The sequence below is a fragment of the Erinaceus europaeus genome, chromosome 9, assembly GCF_950295315.1.
Source record: "Erinaceus europaeus chromosome 9, mEriEur2.1, whole genome shotgun sequence".
Taxonomy (NCBI): Eukaryota; Metazoa; Chordata; class Mammalia; order Eulipotyphla; family Erinaceidae; genus Erinaceus; species Erinaceus europaeus.
Window position 1 is genome coordinate 64,983,101 of NC_080170.1, and position 15,074 is coordinate 64,998,174.

The following is a 15,074-nucleotide window of genomic DNA, read 5'->3' on the forward strand; positions in this document are numbered from 1 at the left end:
AGTCTTGGGACTTCCCTGCAGCGGGTCTCAGGCACCTTCCCCCCCCCTCCCCCCCCCCCCCGCGTCTCCCAGCAGAGTCAGATGAGGCTCAGCCTTAGTCCTCCAATTCAGCAGCCCGAGGCTTTCATTCATTCCCAGGGTGGTTGGCCTGAGTCTCTGCAGCAAGGTGTGTGCCCTCGGGTCACCTTCCCAAGACTGCACCCAAGCACGTCCTCTGCAGGCCGGGACTCTGTAAGTTCGAATCCCAGTCCCCTCGCTGGGGGAGCACCCAAGTTCCCCAGATTGCACCCCGTGGCGCGAAATTTGCAGGACTTACTTGCTTGGTCATGGAGTCGATGAGGCGCACGTAGAAATCCTGCTCGGTCCTGATTCCTGGGGACCAAGAGGTGGGGAAGATGGGGAGAGGGGGAGGGTAGTGAGAATTCACTGAGAAAGAATTTGTAGCGAGAAAACAAACAAACCGCGGGGTTCTGAAGCAGTAGATTCCTGGAGTAGCGCCATTGCCAGGGAGCCACCTTTCCCGCCTCGGGAATGGGGGACCCTGGTGAGCCCGCACTGCTGGAAGCGGCCCCCGAGCGCCAGCTGGTAAGGGGTTCCCAGCTAGCTGCTCTCATGGCGCCAGTGCTCCAGCTCCCCTGCCCCCGCCCAGGGGGCTTGGGGCCTGCAGTCCAGGCCAAGCGAATGAATTAAGGGGGTGCAGGGAGTGAGAAAGCCTAGGGCCGGGGCGTCACACCTGGAGCCACGTGCGCTGGGACACTGGGCGTGAGGAACCTCCTGGGGCGAAATTTAAGAGAGAGGGGACGGGGGACCCTTTAGGGAAGGGGGACCCTAAGCCCCGCCAGCATTCCCCCCAGCCCTCCAGGGAGTCCCAGGACCCAACGAAAGCCTTACCATTGCTATAGAGGAGCTGGAGCCGGTAGTGTATACCGTTGTTGGTCTTTTCGCTGTTAGCTTCCTGGGTGACAGCGGGGCGTAAAGACACAAGAGTGCAGAGAGGTGGGAGTGAGTCAGGAACCCCCTTTCTTGAGGACCACCTTTCCCCAGGCCGGAACCGAGCCAGGGGGAGGAGGCAGCAATGGCACAAACCGGGATCCCTGGCCTCCCCCGATCCCTTCCAGCTCCCTTTTCTCTTCCAGAAATGCCATGGGGCTATCCAGGGACAACTCCCTTCCCAGGAGCTGGGGAGCCTGGCCACCAACAGAGGCTGGGGGTGGGTGGGTGGGCTGAATTCTGGAACGCAAAGTTAGGCTCGCCTTCCCAGCTTTGGGGACTCCCTGTGAACTTTGGGGGAGCAGGTCTCCGTTGACCAGGAGCCCAGTTCACCCTTATCAGGCTGGGACAGGGGCACCCCGTGCAGAAATGCAGGTTGGATGCTTCATTCGTGGAGAGTGGAGCTGGGGGCCCTGTGGCAGCGAGGGGCTGGGGGCAAGGGACTGCAGTGGGGCACTCCTCTTACTTTTTCCTTCTCCACGAAGCCCACGAAAGCTGTCCGCTCAATCTCCACTGGCTGGCCCTGTCTGTCGTAGAGGGCCAGGACGAAGTGGAAGAAGTTGGATTTCCGTAGATTGGAAGGCGGTTGCTTCTCGAAGTGCGCTCGGGCCAGGCCCACTCCGCTGCGGTCAAAGACAGCAGAGTTAAGGGGCAAGTAGGGCGCCCACCGGTGCCACCCCCAAACATCCCATTCAGAGTGCATCCCCAAACACCCACTTCCTCTGCTCCCCTTTCCAGGCACCAGGTGGGTGCCCTCCAGACCCATGAGGAGCCCCGGGGCCCACCTGGCCACAAGAGCTTCGTGTCCCCGTAGGGCAACAGGCTGCACCCCCCGGAACATGCCCAAGAGGTGTGAAAGTTGTGCCTGGGTTTAGCCTGGGAGACGAAATGCTGCCGGCACTGGATGATGGTGGGTGACCCCGCGCCGGTGGGATCAGCCCACTGGATCCAACTTCAGGAGCAGGAAGCGTAGGAACTCACTCCTTCCAGCCAAGCTCCATGGGCAGGTGGGCATACTGGGGGACCTGCCCTGACTCTGCCCGCAGCGACCAGCCCCCTGGTGCCGTGATAGATGCTTGTGGAGAACTAAGATCTGAGAACTGTGAGGAGAACTTGTAGGGGGAAAGGTAACTGGGCTTGATGGGGGGGATGATTTTTTTCCTTGTTGTCCTGTTCTGACAAAATTTCACTTTTCTGAAGAAAGCCCCACTCATTGCAGAAATGCTAAGGACCAGCACAGCTAGGTGCAGCTGGGGGGGGGGGGGCGGGGGGGCAGGGGCACTAACAGCCAGACCTGCCCAGCCTGAGCAGGGCACTTGCGCTAGTACGTACACACACACACACACACACACACTTTCACTTCCAGTCCAGTTACCCAACTCACTCTCACTACCAGCCACCCCAGCACTGTGCTGGCAGGGATGGGACCAGTGTGGCTGCCATTTGTCCCTAGCCCAGAGGAGCTGGGAGTGATGTGTTTAGCCATCTCCCTTCTTCCCCTTCCACTCAAAGTCCACTCAGACTGGGGAGGGGGAGATGCTCCCACTTCCCCAAAGCCCAATTCATGGTCCCAGAAAAAAGAAAGGAAAGAATGAAGGAAGAAAGGAAGAAAAGAAGAAAAGGGAAAGTATCATTTCTGAGGAGCAGGAGTCCCTGGAAAGGGTGTTGAGGGGTGCTGGAGCCAGTTCCCCAAGCCAGTGCCCTCCTTATATCTCCCAGCCACCCCAGCTGGCACCCCCAGGGCTAAGGGTGGGAAAGGGGACTGGGGGGGGGGGCTGGTGCGTGAAGGTGGGAAGGACTTGGAGGAGTCCTTGGTGAAGTTTCAAGATGCTGTTCCAGGGGAAGACAAGCTCCAAGGTGGAGGGAGCTGGAGGGGAAAAACTGACAGAAAATAGAAGTGCGGGGGGGGGGGTGGAAAAGGAGAGAAAAAGAAGGGGAGAGGGCAAAAAGAGAGGAGGCGGGGAAGAGGGGAGAAAGGGAAGAAGGAAGAGAATTGAGGAAAGGGAAGGAAGGGAACGAAGCAAAGAAGAGAAGGGAAAAGAGAAAGGTAAGAATGGAGGAAGGAAAGAGAAAGAAGAAAAATGGAAGAGGGAACGAAGAAAGAAACACGAGAAGCAAAGTTTTGAATGGAGGGAGAGGAGAAGAAAAGGAAAGGGAGAGAAGAAAAAAGAAAGATAAAAAGGCAATCAGTGGAAGAAGAAAGAACAATCGCATAAAAACATAGATTTCCAACATCAGGCGGCGGAGACGCCTCTTCTGGCTTGAAACAAAATGAAAACAGTCGCAAATGCCAGGGAGAAAGTGCCGGCAGAGCGTGGGCTCCGCGCCGCCAACTCCCGGCCCTCCGGCCACAAGCGACTGCCTCAGCGCCGCCCGGGAAGCGCGGAGCCCGGAGGCGAGAGAGCCGAGCGGCTGGCGCTGGAGCGCGGCCCGGCCCCGCCGCCCGCCGCTCGCAGCCTCCGGCCCCGCCGCCCGCCGCCCGCCGCCCGCGGTCCCCGCGCGGTCCCCACCTCTGCGCCGCCGTGTTGGCGTCCAGCACCCCGGCGCCCTGCATCCACGTCCGCACCGCGTTCATGCCGCTGCCCAGCGGCTCTTCCTTCATGCTGCTTCCACTCCGTTGGATGCTTTCCTGAATCCCAAACATGAAAACAACCTTTTCTTGCGGAAAATCTCCTCCCCCTTGAAAATATTAGGGGGAAAAAAAAAAAAAAGGAAAGAAAAACGCCAGCCAGAGATTTGCTTTTCTTTTTCTTTTTTCCTTTTTAAAGACGATGGAAGATCGAGGCGGAACGCGAAGCAATGTTAAAAAAAAAAAAAAAAAAGAAAGAAAGAAAGAAAGAAAGAAAGAAAACCTTCGCTCAAAACTGAGCGTAACCCGGAAAAAAAAAAAAAGAGGAGAGAGGGGGGGAAAATCCAACGAAAAGACCGAAAAAATTAAAAAATAAATAAAAAAAACTAGAGATGTATGGTTGGCTGTTGGGGGTTGTTTGGTTGGTTAATTTTTGGTTTGGGTGCTTTTTTTTTTTTTTGCTTTTTTTTTTTTTGTAATGATCACAGGCCGGTGGTGGGCAGGAGGGGCCGGAGTTTCCTTTTGTAGAGGTACCTTTGACTTGAAGAAGCAGGAAGGAAAAAAAATGAAAAAGAAAAAAAAGAGAGAAAAAAGCCCTGATAGCAATTTAAGAAACAATAGGCGCAACTCGCGCTGCCGGCTTTGCTACTTCAAGTGTCATTTTCCACAACCAGGCAAGTTTCCCCCCTCTCTATGTCTTTTTTCTTTTTCTTTTTTCTTTTTCTTTTTTTTCTTCCTCCTCCTTCTTGCCCAAGCAAAGCCGTTGCTTTCCTTCCAGCGCGTGTGGATGAGGAGGACGCGGGTTGCTGGAGACAGGGACAGCGGAGAGGGAGATGGGGTGGGGGGGGAAGGAAGGGGGAGAAAGGGAAAGGAAGGGGGGAGGGAAGGAGAGACAGAGAGAAAGAGAAGGAGAGAGAGGAGAGGGAAAAAGAGAGAGGGGTGGACCCTGCTGGAAGGAGATTCTGTTTGCTCCCTGCTAAAATAGAAGTGATTTGCAGGCTTTCCCTATGGAATCCAGTTTGACTCTCCCCAGAGCTAAACACAAGCACACTAACCCCAGAGGGAGGAGGCGGGGCCCGCGCTGGCAGGGCCCCTCCCCTTCATTTGCATAACGTCATCCTTCCGCCGCGCCGTAGCCAATCGCGCTTCAGGAGCCGACGGGCTCTAGGCTCAGGGCCACGCTCTCTCATTAACATCCCGCTCTGGGCAGCGCGGGGAGCCGGCCGAAGTTCCCGGCAAAGTGGCGGTGCTGCTCCGCTGCGCCCCGGCGCGCTCGCTGGGAGGAGCGGGACTGAGCCGGGCAAAACTGAGCACGGCGGGGCCAAGCCTAGCAGAAGAAACGGCCAGGAGCCAGTGCAGAGTGCGTTCTCCGGCCCCTGAGCTGGAGTCTGCATTCCGGCGCGGTCCCTTTAGCATCCTTGCCGCGCCCGAGCGAGCGCGCTCCAGGCGCCCAGGCGGCGTCCTCTCCAGGGGCCCGGCCGCCCGCAGCCCGCTCGGCTGGTCCGGGCCGGCGGAGGTCAGGTGGAAGCGCCCGGGGAGCCCGGGCTGGACCGGCAACGCGCGTCCTAGCCAAGGGGCCACCTCTTCGCCCCGAGGCGGGGGCTGCGGGGCGGACCGCGGATTCCCAGGGTGGGAGCCAGAGCGCGCGGGACCCTGATCCCTCCGAGCCGCTCCCCGCGCGGCCGGCAGCCTGAGGCGCCCCCGGCGCGTTCCTGCGGATAAGCCTCGGGTATGCGGACCGCGGGGTGAATGGAGGCCCACTCGGGCGTGCTGTCCTGCAGGGCGCTTTTGGATCCCTAAGCCCCCGCCCCAGAGTAGTTTTTATTTTTCCTCCAGAGTTTCTGCCTCCGCTAAGTAGTTTCTTTATTGTAGTGTGTCTCCCTCCCTTGTTCTATTAAAACGGGGTGGGGGAGAGCTTGGACCAACCCTCCCCAACTTCTGTCCCTGCCATATGTCAACAAAGAGATGAGGGGAAAAGGAAGAGAGGGCGGGAGGGGAGGAAGGGAGGGGCTGTTTCCTAGCGCAGCCCTTTCACCTCGGTGCTGGCGGCCAACGAGGAGGGGAGGGAGGAGAGCTAGATGTTTATGGGTGATACGCCCCCATCGCTTCTCTTCTGTACACAGGGTGAGCTTCTGTTTCCCTGGCCTCCGAGGACCTCCCCAGGCTGCAGCCAAGTCTGCTGAGGGCTCCTTTGGGGAAAGTCTGGACCAGGAATCCAGGTCTGCCTGCTGGCCAGCCTTCCTTGGCCCTGTGGTTCCGGTGGCCCTCGGGATCGTGGGTTGAACAAGAGGTGCCCAGCGGCCACATCAGTGGCGACAGCAGGAGCCAGGCATTGTGCATTTAAGGAAGGAGGGAGCCACTTCCTGACTCGGGGCTAAAGGTGATAGGGCGCTTTTCAGACCTAGAGCATACAGGAACACTTTGGGCAGGGGGGGTGGGGGGGTCCTTTCTCTCCCCTACAAAGCCAGCCCTGTCCCATTTGAGCCCCACATACACACAACATACACACACTACCACCACTATTTGGCTGTTGAAAGGGTTCTAGGTTTGTAGGGAGCATTTGTCCAGTTTAAATAATACACAGTGACAGTCAATCCTGCTGACAAGTTCCCAAAGCCCCAGGCTGAACCCCTGAGAGCCAAAGGGTTCCCTAAAATTTCCAGCCCTTCCCCTGGGTTTTTAAGGCAGGGGGAGCCAGAAGCAGGGGCTACCCTCTTTATCAGGGTGTCCACTGCCCTGAAACCCTATAAAAAGTCTTTGGTTCAGGGAGTTGGGCCTTCAGGGGAGTCACTTCACATGCAGTGAAGCAGGTCTACAGGTGTCTATCTTTCTCTCCCCCTCTCTGTCTTCCCCTCCTCTCTCCATTTCTCTGTCCTGTCCAGCAACAATGACATCAATAATAACTACGATGGCAACAAAAGGGAATAAATAAATTTTTTTTAAGTCTTTGGTTCTCCAAGCTGAGGTGTGTGCCTTGGTGATGGAGGTTCAGATCACTGCCCAAGAGGGAGATGCAGCCTCTCTGAGGACCAGGATCAGGAAGCAAGCACAGCAGAGGTATTTCAAGAATCATCTGGCATTATGCAATAGAGTGTTTGCTAAGGCCCAATGGGAAACTGGACCCACTGTGCTCAGGGATGGAATGGGAGGGGCTGTTCCCACACTAGCCAGGCCAGATGGGAGGGTATGGTAATAAAAGGGAGCAGGAGTGTCTCACCTGGCACAGGTAAGTGCACTTTATTCTGTCAAGTGGGGGGTGGGGGGGGGAGTCAGAGCCACTCTTGTGGGCACCCTAGTCCTCTCACTCTGGTCTGCCCACCCAGTAATAGATGTATAAGTAGGTGGGGAGTGAGAGGGGATCCAGGAAAAGGACAGAAAAGCTGGCAGGAGTTGGGGAGCACCAGCTGGCCCCCAAGAGCAGCAGCTTCCTGTGTATTTCTGGAGAGGGGTGCTATCCAAGCAGCCAGAGCAGCATTGAATGACTGTCACTGTGTATTGAAAGACTGAAGTGGCCCTGTCATTTCAGAGGACTTCAGGGGTCACTTGGAACCTTGACCTCTACATGGTCTCCAGTTTAATTAGAAATGCAGCTTCCCAGGCCTGGCTCAGGCCTGCAGAATTGAAGTCTGGGAATAAGCTGATGCCTGAGAGTCCTGTTGGGGGGAATGTCCTCTCTGGGGATCTAAACCTTCTTGGAGAAAGAAGGAGGAAAGCAAGAGAGGGAAGCAGTGAAAGAGACAGCAGATACCAGGCAGGGTGGGGTTTTGTGTAGAAGGAGTCATTCTCCAGGCTCTTGTAGCCCCAGAGAATAAAGCCCCCCCCCCCGCACATCCTTGAGCTACTTAGAGCTTGTGTTGGCTGAAACTGCTGCTCAGTGCCTCCCCCACCCCACATTACTCTACCCCGGGGTCTCCTAGGAAGCTCAGGCCCAGTGAGCAGCCACCCAATTTCAGTCCCTCAAACTTTAAAGCCCTCCCACCCTTGGCTTTCCCAACCCCTTTAGGTGTCAGAGAAATCAATTCCCCTTCCAGAAAGGCAGAAGTCACCAATGCTCCCCCCCAAAAAAAAGGGGGGCTGAAACAAGATAAATACTGGGGAGCTCTAGCAAGCAGGGACAAGGGGGAGTAGCAGAAGGAATCTTCTCTGCTTGTGCGCCCCCTGGAGGCCAGTCTTCCTGTCACTAAGGCCCATATTCTGTGGAGAAGCAACTACAGAAGCCAGACCTTCCATCTTCTACACCCCATAATGATCCTGGGTCCAGGCTCCCAGAGGGATAAAGAATAGGGAAGCTTCCATTGGAGAGGCTGGGATACAGAACTCTGGTGGTGGGAATTGTGTGGAATTGTACCCCTCATCCTGCAGCCTTGTCATCATTATTAAATCAGTAAAAAGAAGAGAAGAGAAGAGAAGAGAAAAAGGGAAATAAGAGAGAAGAGAAAAGAAAAGAAAAGAAAAGAAAAGAAAAGAGAAGATCCTGGATCTCTGGTTCCCCTTACTGCCAAGAGACCAATGAGAGTGACACAGAAGAGAGCGCCTACTTGGATATTAGGAAAAAATGGGTCAGGAAAGATAGGGCGATGGAGCCCCCATGCACCAAGTCCCTCTACACGTGGACTGGTGCAAGTGAGGGAACTCAGGGGGCTGCCTGCAAGCAGAATGAGTTGACAGGGCAGCAGCCTGGAAAAGTGAGGCCTGAACTGGTATCCCTTCACAGGGGCCCAGTAGGGCACCCCAGAGGCCCATAGGAGTGTCCGGGGCATCCAGGTGTTGACACCCCCATGTAGAGGCGGGGCAGCAGTCAGGTCCCCACTGTTCCTGGATGGCTCTGAACTCCAGCCTGAGCTTCCCACAATACCCCCATCTGCAGGGTCCATACTTCCAGTCCAGGAAATCATTCCCCTTTCCCACTGTGCAGAGGTGTTGTTAAAAAATTTCGGAGGCTCTGGCCGGGCGGGTCTAGCTTCACGGCGGGTAACAGAGACGGGGAGACAACGGCTGGGCAGGGAAGCTGTATTTCTTTATTCAGGAACAACGATTCATAAACTAAGACAAACTAATCACCAAATAGAACTCTGCTGTCTCTTTGCAGCGGCACAAGCACTCTCTCTCTTACTCTGTAACTCGGGAACTCTCGAACTCAGGAACTCAGGAACTCTGTCTCTCTCCAACTCAGGAACCCTCTCCGGGGTTCCTTTTGGGCGGGGCCAAGCGGGCCGCGAAATTAGCAGGCCTGATCCAATTCTCTTGGCGGGGGGAGGGCTAGAACAAGCCAATGTAAAGCATACGACACAGAGGGGAAACTGAGTCCTGATGAGAGCAAAACACCCACAGGCAGCTAGAAAGTGGAAATCAAACAGGCCCTGGTCTGGGTGGCTCTTTGGTGCTTAACTTTCTCTGGAACCAGTCTGCCACTGAGGCCAGGGGGTGGAGGTAGGGGGTGGGAGGGGGGTGTTTCCCCTGGTTGAACCCCAGGTAGTAATATGCCTCTTTGGTGGACACCTCTCTTGTCATTAAGTCACTGGACTCTCACAACAGACTGAGAAAGACTGGCCCCACTTTACCGGTGGAGAAACTAAGGCACTGCCATATAAGTGGAGCCACCTGACCCTACTTCCACCCCCAACTAGGAAGTTGGCAAAGTCAGAGAGCCAGGCCAAAAGGGATAGCACAGCAGTTCATGCAACAGAAAGGTAAGCCTGAGGCTCCCAGGTCCCAGTTTCAAACCCTGGTACTGCTATAAACTGGAATTGAGCTGTGCTCTGATTAAACAATAAAATATATAAAACATATAAAATAAAATAAAAACCATTGGAGGTCTCCACTCAGCAGGAGGAGGCAGGTGCTAGTCCCTGATATGGACACATAAAGAGGGATGCACAGGGAGCCAAGAAGAGAAAGAGTTCTGAAAAGTCCTAAGGCACAAGTTGTGATAGTATGGTGGCCCAGGGTCCTGCCAGCTGGTCCCCCACACCCCAGTCAGCTAGCCCTTTGTCCTGTCCTGCCTGAGTCCCCTCTATGATCTAGAGGGGCCGCAGGACTCCCTTTGCTGCCCACCCGAGGGCGGGAGTGTGAACACCTGCAGACCTACTGTAACTGAGGAAGACTGGGGAGTCTGCGGTGCCCACAAACAGCTGCAAACTGAATTTATTTCGAGCCCAAGAATACAGTTAGGGGCACTGCATAAAAAACAGTCCCCTGGGAGCACATCCCCTCACACCTACTTACCCCACCCCTACCAACAAGCTTCTACTATCAATATTAGGAAAACAGCTTCCTATCCACAGCACAAAACCCAGGAAAGAGTCTAGGGTCTGGGTGGATTTGAAAGCCCCAGGGAACCTGAGAGGTGGGGGAAGTTGAGCAGTGAGGCAGGAGGTGGCCCATCACCTGAAAGTCGCTCGTGCATTCCCTTCGAAATGCAATTCACTGGGTATTAAGTGTATTAGAGAGGCTGCGAAGCCTCTGTCAGTTACGAAGTTGCTCACTTGTGATAGAATGTGCACAGGAATTTATTTGCACGACCCTAGAAGGACTGCATTTGCGCCATAACCGGCCTGTGCCTGGCGAATGACAATGGGCTCTTGGGTGCACTCGCCACACCTAGTGCATTTGTGTGCGTCTGCGTGCGAGTATGTGTGCAAAAGTATCTGACGCTTGTGAGCTCACACGTAATCTTGTGTGTCCGTGTGTGCATGCGAAACCCGGCCAGGCGGTACTCCCCCTCTTCCCCCTCATCACGACCAAGGTGCAGGCAGTTATGTGCGCGCGCCACGGGACAGGCGTGCCACTGCGACTCTGGACTGCAGGGGGCAGGGACCCACCTGGACGTCGCGCGGGTGTCTGTGGGGGATGGCACTCAGTGTGGCCCTGGGGGTCAGGGGGCGCAGGGAAATTGGCTTTCGCCCAGCGCACACCTTAGGAGACTGGGCTCCTAGGATCCCTGCTGCAGAGGTTAGTGCTCTGCACTTCTCCCAGGCGATTTCCCGTCATAGATGCCAAGAGTCCGGGAAGAGGCCACTTACAGGGCATTTATTTTATTTTTCGCCGCCGTTACTTGGTAGCTTTTTGAAGACAGTGCCGAACCTACCCAGACCATCCAGAGTCGCCTCTTGGAAACCGCTTTGTGGACCAGGGTGACCCCCATGGGTGGCCGAACTGTTCCCTTTAACGTGGAGCCATGGCGCCACCTCGCGTTGTATCTCTTCCACTACTCCAAAACGGAGCCTTGTTCGCACTGCAGGTTTCCACTGGCTTCCATTCAATCCTTAGGCCCTTGCTACAGGCTCCTTGTCCCCTCCAGGTCCCAGACTCTCCTTGCTGCCTTGCGTTTGTGCACACCCGGAATGTTGCCCCTTCCCTTCTAAGAAGGCCTCCATGGCGCGCGCGCGCGCGCGCGCGCGCGCGCACACACACACACACACACACACACACCTTACAATCAGCAACTGGAGAGTCACCTCTTCAGCTCCCTTCTACAAAGAGACTTGGGCCATTCTGAGGTGCTCCAATTACTAGGGACAGGAAATAGTAAATGCCCCTGTTCTCAGATCAGGAAGCTTCTCAGCTATCACACTTGTCAATGATGATGATAGCTACAGCAGCTTCTGTAATAACGAAGAAACCTAGCATTTCCTGAGCTCCTGCAGAGTGGAATTCCACCAGCCTGGACTGCTAAGCCAGCATAGTACAGCCTATCAGGACCAAGCATAACAGTACTAGAGTGCCTCTCATGCCAACGACTGAGCTTGATCTCCATTATCAGAGTGCAGTGAGGTGCATCCCTGATGCCCAGAATCAGCACCGCCTTATGCCACTGGTAGTTCAACCATCTATTGGTCTGTATTTCATAAAATAAGTCTGTGGGGTGGGGTGGGGGAAAACATAATAGTTATGCAAAAGGCTCTCATGCCTTGGGCTTTGAAGTCTCGGGTTCAATCTCCAGCACCACCATAAGCCAGAGCTGAGCAGTGCTCTGGCTTCAAAAAATAATAATTAATTCCCAGCATTGCATGTGCCAGAGTAATGCTCTGTCTCTTTCCTCCTCTCCTTTCCTGTTCATTCATAAGTAAATAGATAAATAAATAAACACTTTTAAAAACTCTTAGAATGGGACTGGGGAGATAACATTATGGTCATGTACAAAGATTTTCATGCCTGAGGCATCAGAATTCCACCCCAACACCACCATAAGCCAGATTTATAAGCAGTCTTCTGGTAAAATAATAAATAAACATAAGTCTTTTGAAAATGCACTTTGTTTTTCCTTATCTTGTTTAATTTTCCCTGCCAAGTCCTAAAGTCAGCATCAATCTCTGTTCCTGGCTTGCAGTTTACAGACTAAGCAGCTCCCAGCCAAGGCGACATGGCCACTCCCAGCCCCCTCTGTCTGCCTGGTGCCAGACCCCACTGTTCTGTGCCTCACAGACTTATTCAGCTCTGTACCCGCAACCTCTAAGACCAGACCAGCCAGGCACAGAGAGGGCATTCATGTCTTGATGAATAAATGAACCACTGCCAATCTGCATGAACTTCTCCAAGAGAGGTGGACCAGAAAAACACTGGAGTTACCATCCTATAATTTGTGGGGATGCCACTACAATGATTTAACCATCCCCAAAAGTGCTCCCTTTCTACCAAGCTGAATGACCTAAGTCTCCTCATTTGGAAAAGTGAACTTGCTGTCAGGATTGAACTCAGGGGGACAAGTGTGAAATGCTTGAGGCAGTGCCTCAGGCTGCAGTCAGTACTCAATAAAAGTTTGCTATTAACGTAATTATTAATGACAGCTCCAAAATTAGGATGTAAAACATGAAATTGATTTCACCGTAGCCATACTGAATCTACTGTACCTCTGTATAAAATTATCTCACTGTTATGTCTTCATTTTCATCTCAGACATAAAATGTGCAGTAAAATATGTTTAGTTTATTGTGGTTGGGGTGTTAATGCTAACCTGGCTCTGTTATAAAATTTTAAGGGCAGGAGGTGGGGAGGGAGATAAAATTAAACAGTAAATCAGTACATGTTGACTCTTGCCCTTTCCTCCTGCTTTGTAGATTTTTTTTTCTCAGAAAGATTGAAAGAAAGGCTATAAAAGTGCTGATTCTATAAATTACACAACTGGTTTTTTTTTTTTTAATGGAGGGGGTACTCTGAGCTAGTTCAAGTTTTCCCCATTTGGAAAGCAAGGTTGTCACTCACTGACTAAATGTTTAAAAAATATATATCTAAGCAAATGGCCATTCCCAAATAAAAGACACAAGAGTTGTTAGAACTTGTGCCAGACTTACCCACATTTCTCAAAAGACTACATTTTAAAGATTCAGTGTCTCAGGAGTTAGGCTGTAAGGATCCTGGTTTGAGCCTCCGGCTCCCCACCTGCAGGGGAGTCACTTCAAAAGCGGTGAAGCAGGTCTGCAGGTGTCTGTCTTTCCCCCTCTTTGTCTTCCCCTCCTCTCTCCATTTCTCTCTGTCCTATCCAACAACAATGACAACAGTAATAACTACAACAATAAAACAACAAGGGCAACAAAAGGAAATAAATAAATAAAATAAATATATAAAAAAAGATTCAGTGTCTCTTTTTTTGAAGAATGCATTCAACAGCAATTCTGTTAACAAGGTAAATGAAAGTGAATCTTTCTAACTTTCCTACTGTCAAATTACTTTAGTTTCTTTCTTTTGTTTTCGTTTTGTTTTGTTTGTTTTGTTCTGTTCTGTTACTAGAGCAGTATTCAGCTCTGATTTATGGTGGTGCAGGGGATTGAACCTGGGACTTTGGAACTTTAGGCAGGAGGGTCTCTTTGCATAACCATGATGCTTTCTACCCTCCACCCTCAAATTACTTTAGAAACATGCTACAGACTAGGATAGTTGTGTCATAAAGAAATTTCTCCTCTGAGAAATAAGGTGAATAAAATCTGCTAAAGGCAAAACCATGCCTTCCCATTTTGCTGGCCCACAATGTATATACAGAAACTTCATACCTATCTCAATGTCTATCAGTTTTTTAAGATTTATTTTATGTGTTTATTAACATGAGCAATAACATCACTCTGGCCTGAACTGAGGCAAGTTATTTCATTTTTCCAGATCTTCCTTTCTTCATCTTGAAAATCACTGTTGGACTCATCATGAGATCTAGCTCTGCTCAGCTAGAATCCTGAGAGAAGTGAGCAACATCAACTTCAGAACTGAGACTGCAATCTGTGAATCCTTCTGTAGGGACCAGGTGGTGGTACACCCTACAGAGCACACACATTACCAGGCTCAAGATCCCTGGCCACCACCTACAGGGGGAGATTTCACAAACAGTGGAGCAGTGCTTCAGGTTGTTTCTTTTCTTTTCCCTCTCTCTCTCTCTCTCTCTCTCTCTCTCTCTCTCTCTCTCTTTCTTCTTCTTCTTCTTCTTCTCTCTCTAGAGGTTGGGAGAGAATGAAAGAGGCCACAGTACCAAAGCTTCCTTCAGTACAGTGGGGCCTAGGCTCAAACCTGGGTCATACATATAGCAAAGCAACACACTATCCAAGCAAGCTGTTTGGCCTGTCCACTGCTCTCTGTTCTTTACTCTTAACTTGGCATGGTTAGGTAGTAATCTTCAATTGACAAAGAGGCTCTCTATATAAGGCTGCCTTGACTCTTAAACAAGCTATGCTTCCTGGTTTCCTATTATAATCTTGAGACTGGGGCAAAACTCACCTGGTAGGGTAGGCCTTATCATTCTCGAAGGCCCAGAACCATATGGGAGCAGCAGAGAAGACAAGCTGCCTGGATGGCTGACTGGAGCAGTACTATGATGTATCACCCTCTCTCTGTCTCTCTGTCTCTCTCAGCAAGGGCTACACACCCATGGGGCTTGAGAAATATTCATTATGCATCTATAACTTATGCGTATTCATTATGCATCTGTCCTGACTGGTTAGAATTTTCTAACTCAAGTTCAAGTCTTTTTCTTTGTAAAAAGCAATCTTTTTCTGTGGGGTTTACTCTCCTCCACTTGAAAGTGCCCATTTATTTATTTTGTTTTATTGTGTTGATTGTATCAATTTAAGTTCATTTATTGCAGCACCAGGGGTCTTGTACATTTGAAATTCTACCCTTCCCAGTCTGCCTTTTTTTTTAAATTCTTTCTATTACAGAGACATTGCTTTATACTCTGTGGATCTACCTCCACCACCACTCTGCCACTGCCAGATTCATAGTGCTCCCACATGGTACTGGGGCTCGAATCTAGGTTCATCTATGCAGTAGGGCATACATTCTACTGGTTGAGCTAGCTCCCAACCCCACTTGTACCTCTTAGTGAGAAAGTATTATTCTAGACCCCAATGTTATTTTTATTGAATCTTACTATCATACTTAAATATACATAAATGAACATGAAAGCAGGGATAAATTCCATCTGCATGTAACTCTTACACAACTGTGAACCTCAATTACAAAGTCCATCACACCAAAGACACAAAGTCCATCACACCAGAGACACAAATGAAAAGGAATAAAGTGTGTGGGTGAC

General features: G+C 51.9%; 1 protein-coding gene and 1 long non-coding RNA gene across 10 annotated transcripts in view; one reads left to right on the forward strand and one right to left on the reverse strand.

The window, feature by feature from the left end:
* The window catches only part of EBF1 (EBF transcription factor 1), a 433,103-nt gene extending 428,537 nt beyond the window's left edge, over window positions 1–4,566 (reverse strand). For 5 of the 9 annotated variants that reach the window (XM_060198065.1, XM_060198064.1, XM_060198063.1 and 2 more), the window contains exons 1-4: window positions 3,501–4,566; window positions 1,457–1,613; window positions 892–955; window positions 317–372 (exon numbers count right to left, since the gene is read on the reverse strand). In XM_060198065.1, coding sequence (XP_060054048.1) covers window positions 317–372; window positions 892–955; window positions 1,457–1,613; window positions 3,501–3,634 — 411 coding nt within the window. In that variant the 5' untranslated portion in view covers window positions 3,635–4,566. Of the gene's footprint in view, window positions 1–316; window positions 373–891; window positions 956–1,456; window positions 1,614–1,775; window positions 2,140–3,500 lie in introns of those variants that run through there. The other 4 variants (XM_007528648.3, XM_007528650.3, XM_007528649.2 and 1 more) reach the window with 4 other exon arrangements.
* LOC132540219 (uncharacterized) overlaps window positions 1–15,074 on the forward strand; it is a 994,902-nt gene that overhangs the window by 513,979 nt on the left and 465,849 nt on the right. The window lies entirely within an intron of this gene.